Source organism: Muntiacus reevesi, chromosome 1 (assembly GCF_963930625.1).
Source record: "Muntiacus reevesi chromosome 1, mMunRee1.1, whole genome shotgun sequence".
NCBI classification, from domain to species: Eukaryota; Metazoa; Chordata; class Mammalia; order Artiodactyla; family Cervidae; genus Muntiacus; species Muntiacus reevesi.
This window is the reverse complement of record NC_089249.1, coordinates 115681828-115703752: the sequence shown is the minus strand read 5'-3', so window position 1 is coordinate 115703752 and position 21925 is coordinate 115681828. Positions and strand designations below refer to the sequence as shown.

Below are 21925 nucleotides of genomic sequence, written 5' to 3'. Positions count from 1 at the left end.
CTATCCCAAAACAAGTTTTACAACTATTCCCTTTTGCCCCATTTTACCATCTCATCAGTCAACAGAATGGCGTTGTGGAAAAGGAGAAACGGTGTCAGTTGCTATTCCCAATGAAACTCAATGAAATGTGCTAGTTTAGCTCTGGAAGGATACTGCAGCTGCTCCAGAGCCTGGTGGTTGATGGTGCTCATGCTGTTGTAGATAAAACTCAGGAGCATGGCCAGGGCAAAGATCCACGAGTCATTTTTGGAGTCCCCCTAGAAAGTACATTACAGGGTGAGGACACTGCTCCTCATGCTCTCATTCACTGTTCATTTGCTGTAACAGCAGTACGTAACTCGATAGTAAGGCAAGCAACATAAATTTTCAGCTCAGTTCAGTTCAGTCACTCAGTCGTGTCCGACTCTTTGTGACACCATGGACAAAATGCAAATTTTTCTGGTGTTGATATTGACCCATCTAAGCTCTTTTGTGTGATTAGCTATTAACAGAAATGAATGGCATCTTATATATGTTTGAATGTTTACTACAGCACCTGGAACATAAGTTTTCCAGTAGAAAGTGGACAATGATTCCTTTTGCAACATTTTCTAGATCATGATGTATATTAGGAATAGAAATACTAATCAATTAAATTCAACTACTAACTGTTCATCTAGATAACAGGAGATACTCATTGACTTACTTGAATATAAAGTTCCACATAATAATCCCTACCCTAGAGAGACGGCTTTCTGGAGGGTCAGATATATATGGGAACATACATATTTATCCAAGATGATAAACAACTCAGTGTGGAACCAAATGTGTTACTGTAATAGACAAAGGAGTAATACCACAAAGACAGAAAAAAAAATACTCTGTGCATTCAAAGCCAAGAGTGATTGTGTCTTACAGTGATGTGATGACATTAAGCTGAAAAGAACTGGGCATTAAAGAATTGATAGAAAGTAGATTTGTGAAACTCTAGGGCTTCCCTGATAGCTCAATTGGTGAAGAATTTGCCTGCAATGTGGGATAGTAAAGAATCTGCCTGGAGTGCGGGAGACCTGGGTTTGATCCCTGGGTTTGAAGATCCCCTGGAGAAGGGAAAGGCTACTCATTCCAGTATGCTGGCCTGGAGAATTCCATGGACTCTATAGTTCATGGGGTCGCAAAGAGTTGGACACGACTGAGGGCTTTCACTTCAGTCACTTCACGGACCATGCAAGTGGAAGGGCCCACAGAAGCTGATCATGATTGCCAGAAACTGTGGTTATATAGAGGTATTACCAGGTTATTTTATTTGGCTGAAGTGATGTTACGTGTGTGGTAGTAGATGAGGTGGAAAATGATATTCAGAACAAGTCATGAGTGACTTTGGAACTGATTTATATGGAATTCTTGGGCTTCCCTGGTGGCTCAGACAGTAAAGAATCTGCCTGCAATAAGGAGACCTGGGCTCGATCCCTGGGTCCAGAAGATTCCCTGGAAAAGGGAATGGCTAACCACTCCAGTATTCCTGCCTGGAGAATTCCATGGACAGGGGAGACTGACTGGCTACAGTCTATGGGGTTACAAAGAGTTGGACACGACTGAATGGCTAACACTTTCAATTTTTTTCACCCAGATACATTACAGATAGTGAGACCAGCAAGTGGTTCTGCTGCTATCAGTATGCAGTTTGCTGTGCTTTGGCTTATGGCAAGTGAGGTTAGATAAATGACACAGGTTATTAAAACTACAATCTATTATGAATCATAGACCATCTTGGGTTGACACTAATGTGATTACTGAATAAGTTAAATTTTGATTTATAATTCAGAATTCATGAATTAATGTCCCAACTCTTTTCTGCAGTGATGAAACCCAAGATTCAAAGCTCCTACATTTAATTTAGATGTAGATTAATACAAATAAGGAGAAAAAACTGATTGTAGCTTAACACTAGAGAGTCAAAATATCTAAAGTTATCCCATTTACAAAGCTTTTCAGTTAAGAGTTCACTGACAATGCCCAGAGCCTTGGAATAAAATGTTCCTTGTATAGAAGGAGCTTTTCTGGAGATTTTAAATATATATATATAATAGATTTTTGTTAAATAGACCTTTAAATTTTATTAATTTTTAAAAAATGTTATTTTATTAAATATTTTTTATTAAAATAGATTTTTATTCAGAGAAACTCTATTTAATGGTTTCTACTTACAACCCCATCAACTCCACAGCTCTCAATTAGTAGAGCCCATTGTTCCCATGAGTTATAGCTTCCACTGGACTATAACTATAGTCTTCCACCACTATAACTGGTGGAAGACTGGTTATAGTCTTCTGACCATAGCCAGACTTCTACCAGTCTAGCTTTCACCAGATTTCCCAAACTAACAACTGATATAGGTTATCACTTTGTGTAAACATGGTTCCATGTGCTGATAACACTGCATATTTCTTACCTCCCCAACTGAGCTATGGGCCTTTAGCTCCATCACTGTGATACCTGTTGCATTTAACACAAAGCCCTGGGATTCAGATGCCTAATAAATATTTATTAACTTATATCTTTCCTCTCCTGTGGAGGAGGGCATGGCAACCCACTCCAGTATTCTTGCCTGGAGAATCCCCATGGACAGAGGAGCCTGATGGGCTATAGTCCATGCGGTTGCAAAGAATAACAACTGTGTGTTAATTTTATATTCTGCAACTTTACTATATTCATTGATTAACTCTAGTAATTTTCTGGTATAGTCTTAGGGCTTTCTATGTAGAGGATCATGCCATCTGCAAGCAGTCAGAGTTTCATTTCTTCTTTTCCTATCTGGATCCTTTTATTTGTTTTTCTGCTCTGATTGCTGTGGCCAAAACTTCCAACACTATGTTGAATAGTAGTGGTGAGAGTGGGCACCCTTGTCTTGTTCCTGATTTTAGGGGAAATGCTTTCAATTTTTCACCATTGAGGATAATGTTTGCTGTGGGTTTGTCATATATAGCTTTTATTATGTTGAGGTATGTTCCCTCTGTACAACTGAGCAACTAAGCAACAGCACAGCACATTTTTTGTCTCAGTGCTGAAAATAAGAAGATCTATCTATAATAATGCAGGAGGGCTGAGAGGAGCTACTCCACATTCAAGATCAGGAGCGGCGGCCGTGAGAAGATACTCCTCTGCCAAGGTAAGGAGCAGCAGCTGCGGTTTGCTGGAGAAGCTGTGAAGAGATACCCCACGTCCGAGGTAAGAGAAGCCCAAGTAAGACAGTAGGTGTTGCTAGAGGGCATCAGAGGGCAGACACACCAAAACCATAATCACAGAAAACTAGCCAATCTGATCACAGGACCACAGTCTTGTCTAACTCAATGAAACTAAGCCATGCCATGTGGAGCCACCCAAGATGGTTGGGGCATGTTGGAGAGGTCTGACAGAACGTGGTCCACTGGAGAAGGGAATGGCAAACCACTTCAGTATTCTTGCCTTGAGAACCCCATGAACAGTATGAGAAGGCAAAATGATAGGATACTGAAAGAAGAACTCCCCAGGTCGGTAGGTGCCCAATATGCTACTGGAGATCAATGGAGAAATAAGTCCAGAAAAAATGAAGGGATGGAGCCAAAGCAAAAACAGTACCCAGTTGTAAATGGGACTGGTGACAGAAGCAAGGTCTGAGGCTATAAAGAGCAATATTGTATAGGAACCTGGAATGTTAAGTCCAGATCCAAGCCTATGCCCCAACTAGTAACACTGAAGAAGCTGAAGTTGAACGGTTCTATGAAGACCTATAAGACCTTTTATAACTAACACCCAAAAAAAGATGTCCTTTTCATTATAGGGGACTGGAATGCAAAAGTAGGAAGTCAAGAAACACCTGGAGTAACAGGCAAATTTGGCCTTGGAGTATGGAATGAAGCAGGACAAAGGCTAATAAAGTTTTGCCAAGAGAACGCACTGGTCATAGCAAACACCCTCTTCCAAAAACAGAAGAGAAGACTCTACATATGGATATCACCAGATGGTCAACACCGAAATCAGATTGATTATATTCTTTGCAGCCAAAGATGGAGAAGCTCTATACAGTCAGCAAAAACAAGACCAGGAGCTGACTGTGGCTCAGATAATGAACTCCTTATTGCCAAATTCAGACTTAAACTGAAGAAAGTGGGGGAAAACCACTAGACCATTCAGGTATAACCTAAATCAAATCCCTTATGACTATACAGTGGAAGTGAGAATTAAATTTAAGGGACTAGATCTGATAGACAGAGAGCCTGATGAATTATGGATGGAGGTTCGACATTGTACAGGAGACAGGGATCAAGACCATCCCCATGGAAAAGAAATGCAAAAAGGCAAGATGGTTGTCTGAAGAGGCCTTACAAATAACTGCGAAAAGAGAAGCGAAAAGCAAAGAAGAAAAGGAAAGATATTACCATGTGAATGCAGCGTTCCAAAAAATAGCAAGGAGAGATAAGAAAGCCTTCCTCAGCCATCAATGCAAAGAAATAGAGGAAAACAACAGAATGGGAAAGACTAGAGGTCTCTTCAAGAAAATTAGAGATACCAAGGGAATATTTCAGGCAAAGATGGGTTCGATAAAGGACAGAAATGCTATGAACCTAACAGAAGCAGAAGATATTAAGAAGAGGTGGCAAGAATACACAGAAGAACTGTACAAGAAAGAGTTTCATGACCCAGAAAATCACAATGGTGTGATCACTCACCTAGAACCAGACATCCTGGAATGTGAAATCAGGTGGGCCTTGGAAAGCAACACTATGAACAAAGCTAGTGGATGTGATGGAATTCCAGTTGAGCTATTTCAAATCCTGAAAGATGATGCTGTGAAAGTGCTACACTCCATATGCCAGCAAATTTGGAAAACTCAGCAGTGGCCACAGGACTGGAAAAGGTCAGTTTTCATTCCAATCCCTAAGAAAGGCAATCCCAAAGAATGCTCAAACTACCGCATAATTGCACTCATCTCACACGCTAGTAAAGTGATGCTCAAAATTCTCCAAGCCAGGCTTCAGCAATACGTGAACTGAGAAGTTCCAGATGTTCAAGCTGGTTTTAGAAAAGGCAGAGGAACCAGAGATCAAATTGCCAATATCCGCTGGATCATAAAAAAAAAAACAAGAGTTTCAGAAAAAAAATCTATTTCTGCTTTATTGACTACACCAAAGTCTTCGACCGTGTGGATCACAATAAACTGTGTAAAATTCTGAAAGAGATGGGAATACCAGACTACCTGACCTGCCTCTTGAGAAACCTGTATGCAGGTCAAGAAGCAACAGTTAGAACTGGACATGGAACAACAGACTGATTCCAAATAGGAAAAGGAGTATGTCAAGGCTGTATATTGTCACCCTGCTTGTTTAACTTGTATGCAGAGTACATCATGAGAAATGCTGGGCTGGAAGAAGTACAAGCTGGAATCAAAATTGCTGGGAGAAATATCAATAACCTCAGATATGCAGATGACACCACCCTTATGGCAGAGAGTGAAGGGGAACTGAAAAGCTTCTTGATGAAAGTGAAAGAGGAGAGTGAAAAAGTTGGCTTAAAGCTCAGCATTCAGAAAACTAAGATCATGGCATCTGGTCCCATCACCTCATGGGAAATAGATGGGGAGACAGTGGAAACAGTGTCAGACTTTATTGTTTTGGGCTCCAAAATCACTGCGAATGGTGACTGCAGCCTTGAAATTAAAAGACGCTTACTCCTTGGAAGTAAAGTTATGACCAGCCTAGACAGCATATTAAAAGCCAGAGACATTACTTTGCCAACAAAGGTCTGTCTGGTCAAGGCTATGGTTTTTCCAGTGGTCATGTATGGTTGTGAGAGTTGGACTGTGAAGAAATCTGAGCACCAAAAAATTGATGCTTTTGAACTGTGGTGTTGGAGAAGACTCTTGAGAGTCACTTGGACTGCAAGGAGATCCAACCAGTCCATCCTAAAGGAGATCAGTCCTGGGTGTTCATTGGAAGGACTGATGCTGAAGCTGAAACTCCAGTACTTTGGCCACCTCATGCAATGAGTTGCCTCATTGGAAAAGACCCTGATGCTGGGAGGGATTGGGGGCAGGAGGAGAAAGGGACAGCAGAGGATGAGATGGTTGGATGGCATCACTGACTCGATGTTCATGAGTTTGAGTAAACTCTGGGGGTTGGTGATGGACAGGGAGGCCTGGCATGCTGTGATTTATGGGGTTACAAAGAGTCGGACACGACTGAGCGACTGAACTGAACTGATCTATAATAACCAAACTATTGAACTTATTATAGAACAAATTCAAGGAAAGGTTTTTTAGCCTCATTATTCATAGTTTGATTGGCATAATTTGATTGGGACATGTCATAAAAATTGAACTGAGGTGGGAAATTGAAATGTAAGTAGAGTAAGGAATAAAGATTCCCTGCCTTACCTTCTCCGTTTCACCCAGACCCTCGGTGTCCAGAAGGACCAAGGTGTGGTTCTACTTGGAGGGGTGGGGCACACACCACATCCAGATTCCCTTGGTTTCAGACTGTACTGTGGAGCCCAGATGGAAACCTGCACAAAAAAGAGAATTAAGCAACACAGTGGAAGAGCAGAGAGTGCAGGCTACCCAGGGATTGCTTTGGTAAAATGATTGGAATGTGAGTGCCTGGGTTGGGATAGGTGTTTCCATTTCAGCAAGGACAAGTGCTACACATACTCAGGACCTTCCCAAGAAATATTTAATGTGCCTTATTCACCTTCTAACATTAATGGCTCATACTGTGTCACATTAAGAAGTCAATGTAAACTCTGTTAACCTTTCTAGTTATCTGATACTGAAGAGTTCCCATATTCCCCACTTTCTGATAGAGTCCCAGCAGTACCAGCAGGAGATCGGGAGTAAGCCTCCTGTTCCCCTGGCTTCCACCCTTGTGAGCCACGTTGTCCCGGGGCCTCTCTTCCTCTACCTTGACCACATCTCCTTTTGTTTGGCTCCATCCAGTAGCTCTGGTCTTTGTCACATTCTGAAATCCATTCATTGCTTGCTTCTTCACACTACAGAAGATATAAAGGCTACATGGCCATTGTTCCTGCCACCCTCTGACTTCTTCTGCATCCATCATTGATTCCTTTTGTTCTGCTTGTTCCTTTGTGATTATTTCTTCATTAATCATCTTGATTTACCCCTTAAGTGACTTTCGTATGTCCTTCCAGGACCTGGACTGATACACCTCTTGATAGATTTATTTTTCCTTCCCTTCCTCCCTGTATTTTCCTCATTTCTGTTCTCCTCTTCAAGAAATGATGAATTCTTCGTTCATTGACTCAAGGTTGCTGATATTACAGCAGTGAATCAGAAAAGGCCCATGAGAATTGTTTGCCCTTCTTTCTAGAGTCTTAAAACAACTGAGGGAGATTGTGTGTGTGCTTGGGCTGTAGCCCACCAGGCTCCTCTGTCCATGGGATTTCCCAGGCAAGAATATTGGAGTGGATTGCATTTTTTCCTCCAGGGCATCTTCCCTACCCAGGATCTAACTTGAGTCTCACATGGTTGCTGCATTGCAGGCAGATTCTTTACCACTGAGAGACCAGGAAGGCCCAGAGGGAGATTATGTGAGGTATATGCCTAAAAGCTGCAGGCAGTGCATTTTATCTATAGTTCAAGATGTTAAGTGCCCACCAGATGCCCATGGTGCCTTCAGTGAGACTAGAAATGGATATGATGATATCCCTAGTGGAGTATGGTTCAGGACGGCTCAGGCCATTCAATGATCATATCCTGTGTGTTCTGTTCAGAGAGGATACAACACCTGAGGTGATCTGCACTCTTCTACATCGTGATGGCTTTACACTGCTTGCTGATTAATACCAAGAAATACAAGCTCCCATTTCCCACATGGAGAAAAAACAAGGTATAACTGGGAGTCATCACTGTCAGTTATGTGAGGTAAAGGACAGACAAAGGAGTCACAACAAGGGCAGAGTGTGCTGACTTAGTTCTGCTCATGGACCTTGACTGGGCACCGATTTTGTTTGATTTTTGGTTTTTGTCTCCTTGTCATACAGCTGGAGTAGTAGAGTTCTTGATTGTTGTTAAACACCTTGATTGTTTAAACACTTGACTGATAACTTTTCTCACAGTTTTCAAATCTCTAATCACTCAAAAATGACATACTAAGTAATATAGCCTGACAGAGAAACCAGTCCTCCCCTGACTAGTTGTCAAGAGTTTCTCTAAAAGAAAGGGAAATATAAAATGTTTTTGTTTGAGGCCAATGGGAGATTGCAAAGCAAAAAGTGAAAGAAAGGAAGAAAATAGAGTAAGAGAGATAAGAGAGAGAGTCTGAGAGAGACACTAAGAAATAGCTAAGATTCTTAGATTTTAGTTGGCTGAGGTTCTACTCCCTAATCATGCTGAGACACTGAGCCACATAAGAAGGCATTAAGAAAGAAATGGTGTGTAGTTTCCTTAGACAGCAATATCCAAGACTTTGGCAGGTTGTTCCTAAAATCAATAAGAACCAAGAAAGCAACTCTTTAGAAAAAGAAAGATTTCATGAAATTGGAAATGTAAAGAGTAAATTAATATGTTCAAAAGTACAGATGCTTATTTGTAGTGAGGCGAATAACATGCAATTGTATAGACACCAGATCAGTCAAAGTTAAAGTGTCTTTTACCAGATTTTTTTAATGATGTGGAGAATTCCAGTTACTGCTAATAAGCACATAAATTGCACAGAAAACTTCAAAAACTGTTTGATATTGTCTTGAGTGCCTGAAAATATATGGACTCTATGACTCAGCAGTTACACTTCTGAGTATATCACACAGGGGTAGCTAGTGTACATGTGCACCAGGATAGACACAACAATATTCACAACAGAAGCATCCATAAAAGGTAAACTACAGGTAGTAACAGTGTTCATTAACAATGAGTGAATTCTTCTATCCTTTGTCAATAGCATACTATAAAGTAGTGAACAAAAATAAATTACAGTCAAGTATGACAAACTAGATGAACCTTATAAATTTCTTGTTGAGCAAAAGAAGCAAGACCCCAATGATTGGCACAATTTAGTTCCCCTTGTATTAAGTTCAAGCTATGTTTTACAACCTGGATGTGGCTTAGCTGGTAAGGAATCTGCCTGCAATGTGGAAGACATGGGTTTGATCCCTGGGTTGGGAAGGTCTGTTGGAGAAGGGAAAGGCTACCCACTCCAGTATCCTGGCCTAGAGAATTCCATGGACTGTACAGTTCATGGGGTTGCAAAGAGTTGGACACGACTTAGCGACTTTCATTTTCACTTCATGTTTTACAAATACAGAAACATAATATGAACCAATTTTCTAAAAGGAAGAGTGAAAGAATACCCCATGAAAATCAGAACACTGGTGAAGTCTAATGAAGGTGTGAGAGGGCATAACTTGGGATTTTGGGTGTTGAAGTATTATTTCTTGATCTGAATAGTGATTAGCCAGATGATTACATTATGTTTACCAAATTTGCAGTATTTATATATGTATATTTTATGCACCATTCTGTATGTGTTATAGTTAATAGTAGGAAAAAGAGAAAAAAGAAGGTGTAATTTACCAAAGTTTGGAAATAAGCAAATTAACTGAAGCAAAAAAAGATGGGTGGTAGCCCCATTGAGATATGGGCTTTACAGAGATTCATCTGTCTGTACTTCCTTCTATCCTTTTCAAAAAACAGAACATGTTGGACAACATTTGTGTGCTATCTGAAATGACCCTGTGGTTTAGGGCAAACGTGGTGAAGGAGAAGGGAAGGGAATGATTTTGAAGATGAGCTCCTGAGCAGAGGGCGGTGGATAGGATCAGGACAAATGAGGTAGATATTTGGATGAGGTTGGGAATTTTTGATTACTGAATACAAGACTTAACATTGTGGAGGGATGGGTTTGAAGTTATAAATTCGGTGGTGAGAATTAGATGTTTTCTTCAGTAGGGAGTTAGGCTCTTCCTTAACATGACCTTAGAAGAGGATATTCAGCAGATTGTGTTATCACTGCTTCCAAGTAAAGGGTTTTGAACAACACTCATCATGGTTCTGTCCTGCCAGGCGGTTCATCAGGTAGGACTTTCCGGTCCGATAGAGCCCTGTGATGGCCACCACCACCACAGGCTGAGATATCTGCTCCAGAATCTTCAGTGCTCTGGGATTTACTGTCAGCTGGTTGTTCTGGTTTCTTACCAGACAGATGGGGTCCATTATGGTGGATCCAGATGCCATGGGAAGCTGTAACCCAGAGAAACAACTCAGTAGAACACAAGGTCCCAGAGGGGTGGCATGGGGGGGACAGAAAGGAGGCTCAAGAGGGAGAGGATTTATGCATACACATAGCTGATTCATATGTTCCTACAGCAGGATGGACACAATGTTGTAAAGAAATTATATTTCAATTTAAAAAAATGGGAAAAAACCCCTACAGGGTCCTGAGGTCATCCATCATGGTTACAGAAGTCATATGCACATTAGTCTTCTGCTTGTGGAACTTAGATATCAATTCTCTTTGCTTTGTATATTTCAAAAAGGTAAGTATTTAGCCTCGTGTGCCAAGGCCTGTATAGGTACAGTATGTATATTATCTTACTGATTCTTAAATGAACCCTAATGCAACCTTGCCCACATGAGGCATACAGAGAACAGACTGAGAACACAAAGCACTGATGATAGAGCTTTGAAAACACTAACGTTTTGGGGGTAAGTAGAGACAGATGGGACATGAATGGGATGAGGAGTGACCAGAGATGATTTCTTGAGTTCCAGAATGATATGATCACTCATTAATTGCACAAATATTTATTGAGAACCTTCCATGTGCTGGACACTGTTCTAGAAGCTCAGGATCAAACAGTGAACAAGATGGATACAAATTCTTGCTTCATGATCTCTATTCTAGTAAAGGAGACAAATAATACAGAAAGTGAAAAAATAAAACATCCACATATGTGGATATTAGAGGGTGGCAAATGCTTAGAAGGAAATGAGCAGGGAATTGGATTTGAATTTACATGGAATTTAATCAGGGAAAACCTTGCCAACAAAGGAAAAATGAATGTGACTGGTGACCAGATGAAGCAGTCAGTGGAGTAGGACAGGCTGGAAGAAGAGTGACTGTGAGAGAAAGAAGTTGAGATAAAGATGCTGTTCTCTCTTAAAACAGCACAGATCTTGAAGGTACCTAACACAGTTGCACATGTTAATAATTCAGTTACTACCTGAAATTAAAGGGAATTTCTTATTATTTAAGCAGGTAGAGAAGAGATGCAAGCAACTAGGGTGTTATAAGGTCTGGCTAGATATGCCAGGGTCTCACATCTGGGCCAGACTCTACTTTAATTGATTTCATCACCATGATTAGATGTTTCATGATCTTAGGAGACAGACAGAAGTCAGAAGGCTTTGACTGTTCCTTTATTTTCTCAAAAACAATACTAAGCAACATCCACATGTTTCCATATGTTACTGGCTGTGTGACGGCCGAGAAGATTAATTTCTTTGTGCCTCAGTTTTTTCCTCTGTAAAATGGCAGCATGAGACATAAAACTCAATCTGTCATTAAGGTTATATGGAGGATTAACTAGCTCATGATTTCATGATGCTTACAATACTTTGAAAATTATGCTGGTACACAGTAAATTCTATGTAAGTATTGCTTTACAACTGAATGTCTGAAGACAGGGACAGTAATTACTGAATGAAACTGGAGGACTGGCTCTGACACTTCCCTCCCTGGTTGCAAGCAAGTGGGACGACAAGCCCAAGAGGAAGATGAGCAGACTGGGGATATCCAGTGGTAATAGCTGAGAGGGAGGACAGTGATGGGGGGAGAGTCAGGCTGGAGGAGCTCAGAGCCATCCTGGGATGTCCAAGTACAGGTTCTGGAGTCGGGCTGCCAGGGTTCAAACCTAAAGGTTCACAGTGCTTATTATCTGTTGATGCCTTGAAAAAGAAACTTACCTCCAAAACCTTCTTTTTCTTAGCAGTTTATATGTAAAGGAACAATTCTTGATTCACTACAGCACAGTTGGTAACAGATAGGCTCTAAATTATGAAAAATTTTTTTCTAGATTCATGTACTATTTCAACTAGACAGTGTGTTATAATGTGTCAGTGAGCTCTGTAACCTGAAATTGTCAAGAATTATAAGGGATCTAAAATCTTTTTATGAGAAAAAACATTTATTTATTTAACAGATTTCTTCTGTACGATTTCTTTTCTTCTTCTATAGTGGATTTGGAGCAGAAATGGGAGAGTAAAACATGACCTTTTAATGCTGTGTTATGTCAAAATTAATAAAGGAAAACCTGGAGAATTCCCTGACAGTAGTTGGGACTCTGTGCTTTCACTGATGAGGGTGCTAGTTCCATCCGTGGTCTGGGAAGTAAGATCTCACTTGAAGGCCTGTGTCCCCTCCCCCATCATGTATGTGCTGTGTGCTCCAGGCAAGAATAGTGGAGCCTGTTGCCATTTTCTCCTCCAAGGGATCCTGAATCAGGGATCAAACCCACGTCTCTGGTGTCTCCTGCATATCTTGCACTGGCAAGCGGATTCTGAGCCACCTGGGTTTCATGTGTCCCCAACCCCCCACCCCCGCCAAAAACATGAACTTCACTCACTCAAATGGAGTCAGCAAGCCAGAAGGGGGCTTGTTGCAGAACTACAGACTGGAGGTCAGTTATGGAAGAATTGTCAATTACAGACCCCAAGGGAAAATTTTTCAACAGGAAAATGTCAGGGAGTGTTTGACGGGAGGATTCCTACATGCTGTTTCTCATAAATCCTCTGTTCCTTATCCGCTTCTGCTAGAAGGGAGTAGAACTGCATGCAGCTCTCAGGACTGAGGTCATTATGTGAGACAGGCTTGGGTCTCCTTTAGTAAACATTCTTTTTACAACAGAACTGCTTAGTGTCTCCCCCTTTTTTGAGATGTGAATTGTCTCCTGACCTTGTGACCATTATTATTATCGCTTGTTCCCTTGGTAATGATTACTATACGTTTAGTTTTCTGATCTTTATCATTGTCGTAAGAAACTTCTTGTACCACAGCCTATATATAGTCACAGAAAAATCATTAAAGCACCTTTGCTCCATCAGAGCTTGGGTCCCCATGTCTTTCTTTCTTTCTTTCTTTTTCTTTCTTTCTCTCTCTCTCTCTCTCCTTCCCTCCGGCTCTCTCTCTCTTTCACTTTCTTATCTTTGACTCCAGACAGCCAGGTCCTGGTCCATTAAAGGATGCCAACAACTGGCGCCTAGAACACAGACACTGGTATACATGGCATTTTGGACGGAGTGACGCCAGAGGCCTATTGAGGTCTGGAGCTATTGAGGTTAGTAAGTACTAAGACACGGGTCAAACGGCTGGAAAGCCCCATCATTTCTCTATTTACCTCACCATTTGTTTGAAGCTCAGGGACTTTTGGTTTTGCACCAACGAATAGAGGCTTACTTTCAAACAGTGGTTAAGTGTAATCCTTGGTTCCCTGAAAAATGCAGTTTTGATTTAGAAATTTGGTACCGGGCCAAAGAAAATGTTGAATGAGCCACCAAACAATGAAAAAATATTCTAATTGATTTCTAGCCCCTAGGGGCTCTCATTAAAGCTGTAATTCTGCCATTTCAAGGTAAATTCTAGCACTTCCAATATTCGAAAACAGACAGAACACTTATTACATGAATATAAATTAAATGACAAAACTTTACAAAAGGCCCAATTAAAACAACACAAAATATTTCAAAATTTTCTTATTAGCCCTGCCCCGGCTGCCCCAAATGCTCCTCCTCTGCCAAAAAGGCGCAATTCCAAAAGTCTCTCCTTTGTTGTATCCTAATGAAAGTTATGCTAATTTTTTAGCTAGATTAGAAACTGCTATTTCCCGTACTGTAATCGGAGAAGAAACCAAGAAACAGCTAGAGAAATTACTTGCTTATGAGAATGCAAATCAGGAATGTCAAAGAGCTATCACTGCAATTTGTGAGACTGGGACTATTACTGATTATTTGAAGGCTTGTTAGAATCTAGGATCAAAAACTCAAAAGATGCAAATACTAGCTGAAACAATGGCTACTACCTTTAATAAGGGAAATGAAGGATGACTTACATGTGAGATAAAAACCATTTAAAAAGGGACTGCCCTAAGAAGGCTAATAAAAAATCTCCAAGAATTGGCCCTCACTGCCATAGAGGAATGCATTGGGCCAAAGACTGTAAATCTAAATTTGATATTGAAGGAAAACCTATTCCAGGAAATTCCAAACATGGGACCCCGCAGGCCCCCTACAACAAAAACCAGAGGCAAATTCTCTTTTCCCTCAAACCCTCAACACCGATCAATGCTGCCATCAATATACCAGCCCTAAATGATTTTTTCCTTTACCCTTAAGCAGTCCCTTCTAGAGTACCTACCAGACATTTTGGACCCCTGCCCCCACAAACCTTCAGTCTTTTACTAGGCTGATCTAATTTGGCTTCTAAAGGAATTACTGTTCATCCTGGAATAATTGATTCAAATTATAGAGAGATTCAAATTATGATATCATCTCAGATTCTATGGCAATTCAAAAAGGGGGACAAAATTGCTCAATTACTTCTTTCGCCTTACATTTCTATTAACTCCTCTAATATAATTTAAATATATAATCTAAATATAATTATTTGTTAATCTAATTAAGACACACCTTAAGTCATCAACATTATATAATACTTTTATTTTGCCTAGGTTTAAGGTAAACTAAATTTGTCAACAAAAAAGTAACTCTTTATATATATACATATATATATATAAATGAGATGAAAACTTTTAGATAAGCTCTATTAAAATAATTATTTTTTGATAGAATAATATATTACTATAATCTAAAACAACCTCTTAGGATTGGGGTAACTTAAGTTTCTGGAGTTACACTAAACTAAATAATAAAAGTTTATTAAATAACTAGATCATTTCCAAATGAAGTAAGATTTTAGAACATTAATTACTGAACATTAACTTACTCTTACAAAAAGTTTTTCTTACAGAAAATCTAAAGAGATTTAAGCTATTAATAAATATATATATTATAATATATGATATAATAAATATATTTACCAATCTATAAAATACTAACATACAAGACACTTCATAGTTGCTAAAGAAAAATAAGATCTATGCTTTTAGTAAAAAGATATAAGAAATGGCAAATAAAATGATGAATACAAAAAAAAGGTTTATGACAAATGAAAGAGAATTTTATGGCAAATAGGTCTGACTCATTGCCCTGAACTTTCTTCCTCTTCCTTCTTACATGTCTCGATCAATACAAATTCTTTTCTAGAGGCAACACCTCTCCAAGGTAAAACTACACAACATGTTATAACCCACCTATCAACTTACTTTGCGATAATGAAAACACCTAATTCTATAAAAACAATGACCCTGCCTGTATTTCTAAGCAGTTCAAGCAATTTTTACATTCATTCTCTATAAAACAGATTACAGACATTCCTTATAGTCCACAAACACAAGACACAATTAAACAAACACATTACACACTGTAACTGCAAATAAAAAATTAAATAAGAGGAAATACACAGGAACACTTTTATCTTCCTTATTCAGAACAGATTTTACTAGATTCTACTGCAATACATTCTTTAAGCCTATAACTATTATTAATATAGCTTTATTTCTGTTTACAATCTGTAAGATTCTTAAAACAACACCAACTTCAATGCCTGTTTCACTATACAAAACAAAAACAACATAAAAAAGACACCATTTGCTGAATAAATTATTTGTTCCTAAGAATATAAAAAATACAAAATATTCACCTTCTTTTCAGGTCTGTCTTGAAAGTGTAATCATCTTCTTTAACACACTGAATAGAGAGATTCTACAGCTGCCAGGCTGCATTTCTTTTCCAAGGACCAAGTTCAAATATATTTGGATGTAAGCAACATTTCACTTGTCAAGTTGTTCTGCATCAGCTTTTCAATAATTTCACTTAGGAAAAAATGTTTGAATGTTTGCTCCTAATCCTTTGCCCCAAATAACACAAACCACTTAAAACACAGTCAGATCCCATTTCTTATATCAGGAAAAATGTATGTACTGAATGAAGAGAAAATCAACCCATTAATTCAAAACCACAGCCAAGTACCAGTCCCAAACAGATTTCTAGATGATTTTTTTTTCTTTTATATTGAAATATTTCCTGGGTATATTTTCATCATTATCGCTTTCCTTTCTTTCTATAACTATTGTTAATATAGCCTTATTTGTTTTAAATTTTTTAAACTTACTGCAAGGAGATATTTTGACAAAAGTAGAAAAACATTTTGAAACATTAAAGGACACCTCCCTTCCTTTGCCCATTTGATATCAAGATGGGTTAACTAATCAATGGAAATCTAAGAAACTAATTTTACAGGGAAAAGGGTATGCTTCTATTTCTCCAGATGGATCCAACGAACTCACATGACTTCCTCTTCAGAAGATTCAACCTAAGGGGGCCCCCAGCATTCAGACTAGAGACAAAACAACAAAAACCCCAGGGGGAGAGAATTCTAATACAAGCCATGGCGACTTTAAAAATTTCCAAAAAACACCGCACTCTACATCACCGACATTATGATCTCCCTCCTTGGGGACAGATGAAAACCCTTACTAATCAAACTGAAAATCTGATTTCTCAACAGGGAATGCCTCGGAATCCTGAAAATATTTTTCTTCACTATGCTTGCTTTGCTTGCTTTTGCTTCCACCACTCAGGCTGACTTAATTGATCACACTTATTGGGCTTATATACTTAATCCCCCTTTTTATTGTAGGTTATAAAATGGACAAATATAAGACCAATCATATCCACTAATGACTCAACACACATACCCCCTCCTTGGAACTTGGAGGGGCCCTCTCATCCTAAAGAAAAACTAATTAATATCTTTCTAGGTTATGAAATCCTTCATTTATGTATGGGCCCAACAGAATTATGCATAAACATTAGTCAACAAACGTGGGCTTTCTCCCTGGCTCCAGAAGAGGACTTTCAGATGCTGCTTGGATTATTTACTGCCCTTTCTTTGTCCGTGAATCATGTTTATACTACTGAAACTTTAGGGAAAGAATTAAAGAAAGAACAAAGAACACTATGCAAAGGGTTTACTAATAAGAACTTTAAATATATTCCTGTTAATTGGGACAAATGTCAGGCCAAATCAGGAAAATTAATGTTTATGGCTAATCATACAGTTGTTGATTGGGGACCCCATGTTATGCGGTTATCTAACTACTCAGATAATATTAACAGCACTATGTGTGATTATGTTTCTCAAGTAGCATGGAAGGTTACTAATACTACAATAGAGCATTACCAACCAAAACAGAGGACTTCTTGGCTGGCTTGACGGTGGAATAGCCCCTCCTCGTCCTCGAATCATCCTTAATAAACAGATTGGGCCAAAACAATGGGACATCTGGAAACTTGCTGCAAACACTGAAGAACTTGGGACTTGGACTGCACATTTCACAGGGACCAGTTGTAGCTATAGCAATTATTTCTTTCACTATAATCAATCATATTTTACACAAGCCTATGTTCCACTTCCTTCTGTTGTAGCTATAGGAAATTTACAATTCAATAAGACTTTACGTTCTGCAACTTGCATAAATTGTAAATTATATACTTGTCTTAACTCCTCTATTTCCTTGAGAAATGACTCCCCTTTGATTCTTTGATCTCGACATAATATATGGTTACCAATAAATCTCCAGTGGCCCTGGGAAGAAGGTCCCTGGCTGGACTTGCTTCCTGGTTACTTACTAAATTGCTCCAGCGATCTAAACTATTCATTGGATGGCTGATTTTTAGCATTTTGGGATTAATAGCTATTTGCACCACTGCTGCTGTCACTGGTGTTGCTTTAAAAACCTCAATTCAAACATAATTTTATTCAAAATTGGACTAAAGATGCTCATACTATGTGGGCCACTCAGACTCAAATAGATGAGGCTATTCAAGATGAAATACAGGAACTAAAAACAGCCATCAAATGGGTTGGAGATCAATTGTTAGATGTACAAAAACAGGTGATACTAAAATGTGATTGGAATTCTACTCAATTTTGTGTTACTCCTGTTCAATTCAATAATAATGCTTACAACTGGGAACAAATCAAATTTCATTTACAAAACATCCATGATAATGCCTCTCTGAGTGTACAATTATTATAAAAAGAAATATTTGAAACTTTTTCTAATAATCTGCCCTCTTCCACTAATGTGGAAACTTTAGCTGAACAACTAGCTGATCAGTTATCTGGGCTTAGACCCACGCAGATGGTTTCAAAGCATTACTCACAGTGTTGGGTCTGGAACGGTAATTTTAATGATTGTCTTGACAATTATATTTGTCATCTACCATTACCTTCATGCAAAGATTGTTAAAACTAAACAAACTCTTATAGTCAGAACTCTTTTTACAAATATTATAAATAAATAAGGGGGAATTGTCAGGGAATGTTTGACGGGAGGATTCCTACATGCTGTTTCTCATAAATCCTCTGTTCCTTATCCGCTTCTGCTAGAAGCGAGTAGAACTGCTAGTAGCTCTCAGGACTGAGGTCATAATGTGAGACAGGCTTGGGTCTCCTTTAGTAAACATTCTTTTTATGACAGAACTGCTTAGTCTCACCCCCTTTCTTGAGATGTGAATTGTCTCCTGACCTTGTGACCATTATTATCCTTTGTTCCCTTGGTAATGATTACTGTACGTTTAGTTTTCTGATCTTTATCATTGTCGTAAGAAACTTCTTGTACCACAGCCTATATATAGTCACAGAAAAATCATTAAAGCACCTTTGCTCCATCAGAGCTTGGGTCCCCATGTCTTTCTTTCTTTCTTTCTTTTTCTTTCTTTCTTTCTCTCTCTCTCCCTCCCTCCGGCTCTCTCTTTCACTTTCTTATTGTCAACTCAGGACTGCCAGGTCCTGGACCATTAAAGGACCCAAACAGGGAAAGAATTACCAATGACAACCCACAAGAGGAAAAGGTGTACATTGCATCTCCTACAAGAATTGACTACCCCAGCAACTCAGTCAATAGAACTGGTCATCACCCTTGAACTCTGACTTTTCTTTCCAAACCAACCTTCCCAGACCCTTACTTTTCTCTATAATGTTCTTTTTCTTTGCTGGACTTCCTTATGGCTTTTTTAAAATAGCTCGCTTGTCCCAAATTGCAATAACTCTACTATTCCTGAATAAATTCACTTTGGCTTGTAAAATAACTTTTATTTTTAAGGTGAATAGCTATAAGCAAGAGAAATTGCAGAGTATATCTTAGACCAAATATTGATAAAGCTTTGTGTAAGTCAATGAGTCTACAAAGATTTTGTATTTTAGCTCAAAGTATACTGAGGGACCAAAACCAACAAGCTTTTACCTTCAAAACTAAGCACTTGAAGGGACTTTCCCAGCAGTCCAATTGTTAAGACTCCATGCTTTAATGCAAGAGACAGGGGTTAGATCCCTGGTCCAGGAACTAAGATCAACCCCCTCCCTCCGCCCCCCGCCGCCAGGTGCTGCATGGCATGGCTTAATAAATAAACAAATAAATATAAAACAACAAAAAGTCATAAAAAAGAAACGAAACAAATAGAAAAGAACAGTGCTAATAGAAGGCAGAAGATGACCAGCAAGTTTCCAAAGGTGACTGTTAAGAATTATCTGATAGTCAAAAATACACCACACTGGGGATTTTCAGCAAGTACCAGAAGTTATTCTGAGGCTGTTAATGTATGTGTCACTCATTAAAAACAATGCATGATAAAGAAACACGATTAGATCTTGCAGTTATTATTAATAGTTTTTTTTTCAGTAAGAGTAAGATAGAATTATTCCAAAGAAAACAGTTCAGTATGTATTCAGAGTATCAAACATTAAAACAAAAATAATCCCAGGTCCATCTTTTAGGATTTAAATTGACTCTATGTTTAAGACCATTTTTTGGTTTGGCCACTGCCTAGCGGGGTGCACTCAGGATGTGTCTGAGGAGGGCAAGAGGGGGCTGGGAGAAGACACCGCACCCATCGCCTCTGCGAAGGGCGGGCTGGGGAGTAAGGGTGAGTTTGGGTCTTCAGCTTCCATTCCTCAGAAGACGTACCTGCTCTCCTGCTTTTTGCTGCAGCGCTGCTTAGATGCTCCAGGAGCATCGGCGCATCCGGGCGATAAGCTCGGAAGCAGCCCCGGATCCAAAAGGAGACTCGAAGCTGCCCAAACAATGCGCCCGGCCGGTCGCCACCCACCGGCCCCGCGCTCCATCTGCTCCTCTCCTCCCCCAGTGTGGGGTCTGCGCTGGGGCATTTATTGTTATTTAACCGAAGTGTGCTTGGAAGGTCAAGTTTAGGAGCAGACTTACCTGGAGTTGCAGCCGGGGGTCAAGTCAGTTGCTCTGGTTCGCCCCTAGGGCTCTTCCTCCTTCTAGCTCCTCAGGAAGCCTACTGTTACTAGGTTTTTCCAACTTCTGTTACTCAGAAGCTGGGGGAAAAAAAAAAAAAAGAAGACGCTGAGGGCCAGCTGGTTATTAAAAGCCATCCAGGTTGTGGTGGGAATTATGAGAAACGAAACCAAAATCAAAAGGGAATTTTTTTTTTTAATGGAGGCAGGAATCTGGATGAATTCCAGGAAAGACAGGGAGAAATGTGTTCGTCCAGGCCTGGCTGGGTAAGCACAACTTTGTCCCTCCTCCATAGTGGTTTGAAGGAGGTGCAAGTAATGGTGGGATGAGAGTTCAACAGCCTGTCTCTCAGGGGTGTTTTGTGAGAGAGGGGGTTTATTAATTTTTCTTCACTTGAAAAATGTTTCATTTTTCCCTTTCTCTTTCCTTTTTAAAAAGTGTTTTTAACTCAGTGACCTTTTTTTTTCATTAGCAAAATAAATAGGTGTGTATATAAAATCCTCAATTTTATAGCCCAGACATATTCACTATTTTTTTTAAATTGGAGAATAATTGCTTTACACTGTTGTGTTGGTTTCTGCTGCTCAATAACACAAATCAGCCCTAATTACATGTATATCCCCTCCCTCTTGAGCTTCACTATTATTTTGTTAGAGTTTTCCTCTTTTCTTTTACTAGTGTGGATCCAGATTTGGAGGTTAGGGGTTGATTCAGATTCCTTCCATTCTTTTCTGTATCCTTTAAGGTGTTGTACTTAACTGGACATGGAACAGCAGACTGGTTCCAAAAAGGAAAAGGAGTACATCAAGGCTGTATATTGTCACCCTGGTTATTTAACTTATATGCAGAGTACATCATGAGAAACGCTGGGCTGGAGGAAGCACAAGCTGGAATCAACAACACTGGTGAAGTCTAATGAAGGTATGAGGGCAAAACTTGGGATTTGGGGTGTTGAAGTATTATTTCTTGATCTGAGTAGTGATTAGACAGATGATTACATTATGTTTATCAATTTTACAGTATTTATATATGTATATTTTATGTACCATTCTGTATGTGTATAGTTGATAGTAGGAAAAAGAGAAAAAAGAAGGTATAATTTACCAAAGTTTGGAAATAAGCAAATTAACTGAAGCAAAAAAAGATGGGTGGTAGCCCCATTGAGATATGGGCTTTACAGAGATTCATCTATCTGTACTTCCTTCTATCCTTTTCAAAAAACAGAACATGTTGGACAACATTTGTGTGCTATCTGAAATGACCCTGTGGTTTAGGGCAAACGTGGTGAAGGAGAAGGGAAGGGAATGATTGTTGAAGATTGCTCCTGAGCAGATGGCAGTGGATAGGATTAGGACGAATGAAGTAGATGTTTGGATGAGGTTGGGAATTTTTGATTACTGGATAAAAGAGTTAACATTGTGGAGGGATGGGTTTGAAGTTGTAAATTTGGTGGTGAGAATTAGAAGTTTTCTTCAGTAGGGAGTTAGGCTCTTCCTTAACATGACCCTAGAGGAGGATG

The 21925-nt window shown here is 39.3% G+C and overlaps 1 protein-coding gene across 1 annotated transcript in view; it reads right to left on the bottom strand.

Annotated features, from left to right (window-relative positions):
* Positions 1 to 20546, bottom strand: part of LOC136149315 (guanylate-binding protein 6-like) — a 41050-nt gene extending 20504 nt beyond the window's left edge. Inside the window, 4 exon segments of the mRNA XM_065909507.1 lie at positions 154 to 257; positions 6392 to 6519; positions 10006 to 10207; positions 20368 to 20546. Of these exon segments, the coding sequence (XP_065765579.1) occupies positions 154 to 257; positions 6392 to 6519; positions 10006 to 10201 (428 nt within the window). The 5' untranslated portion in view covers positions 10202 to 10207; positions 20368 to 20546.
* Between the last annotated feature and the right edge of the window lie 1379 nt (positions 20547 to 21925).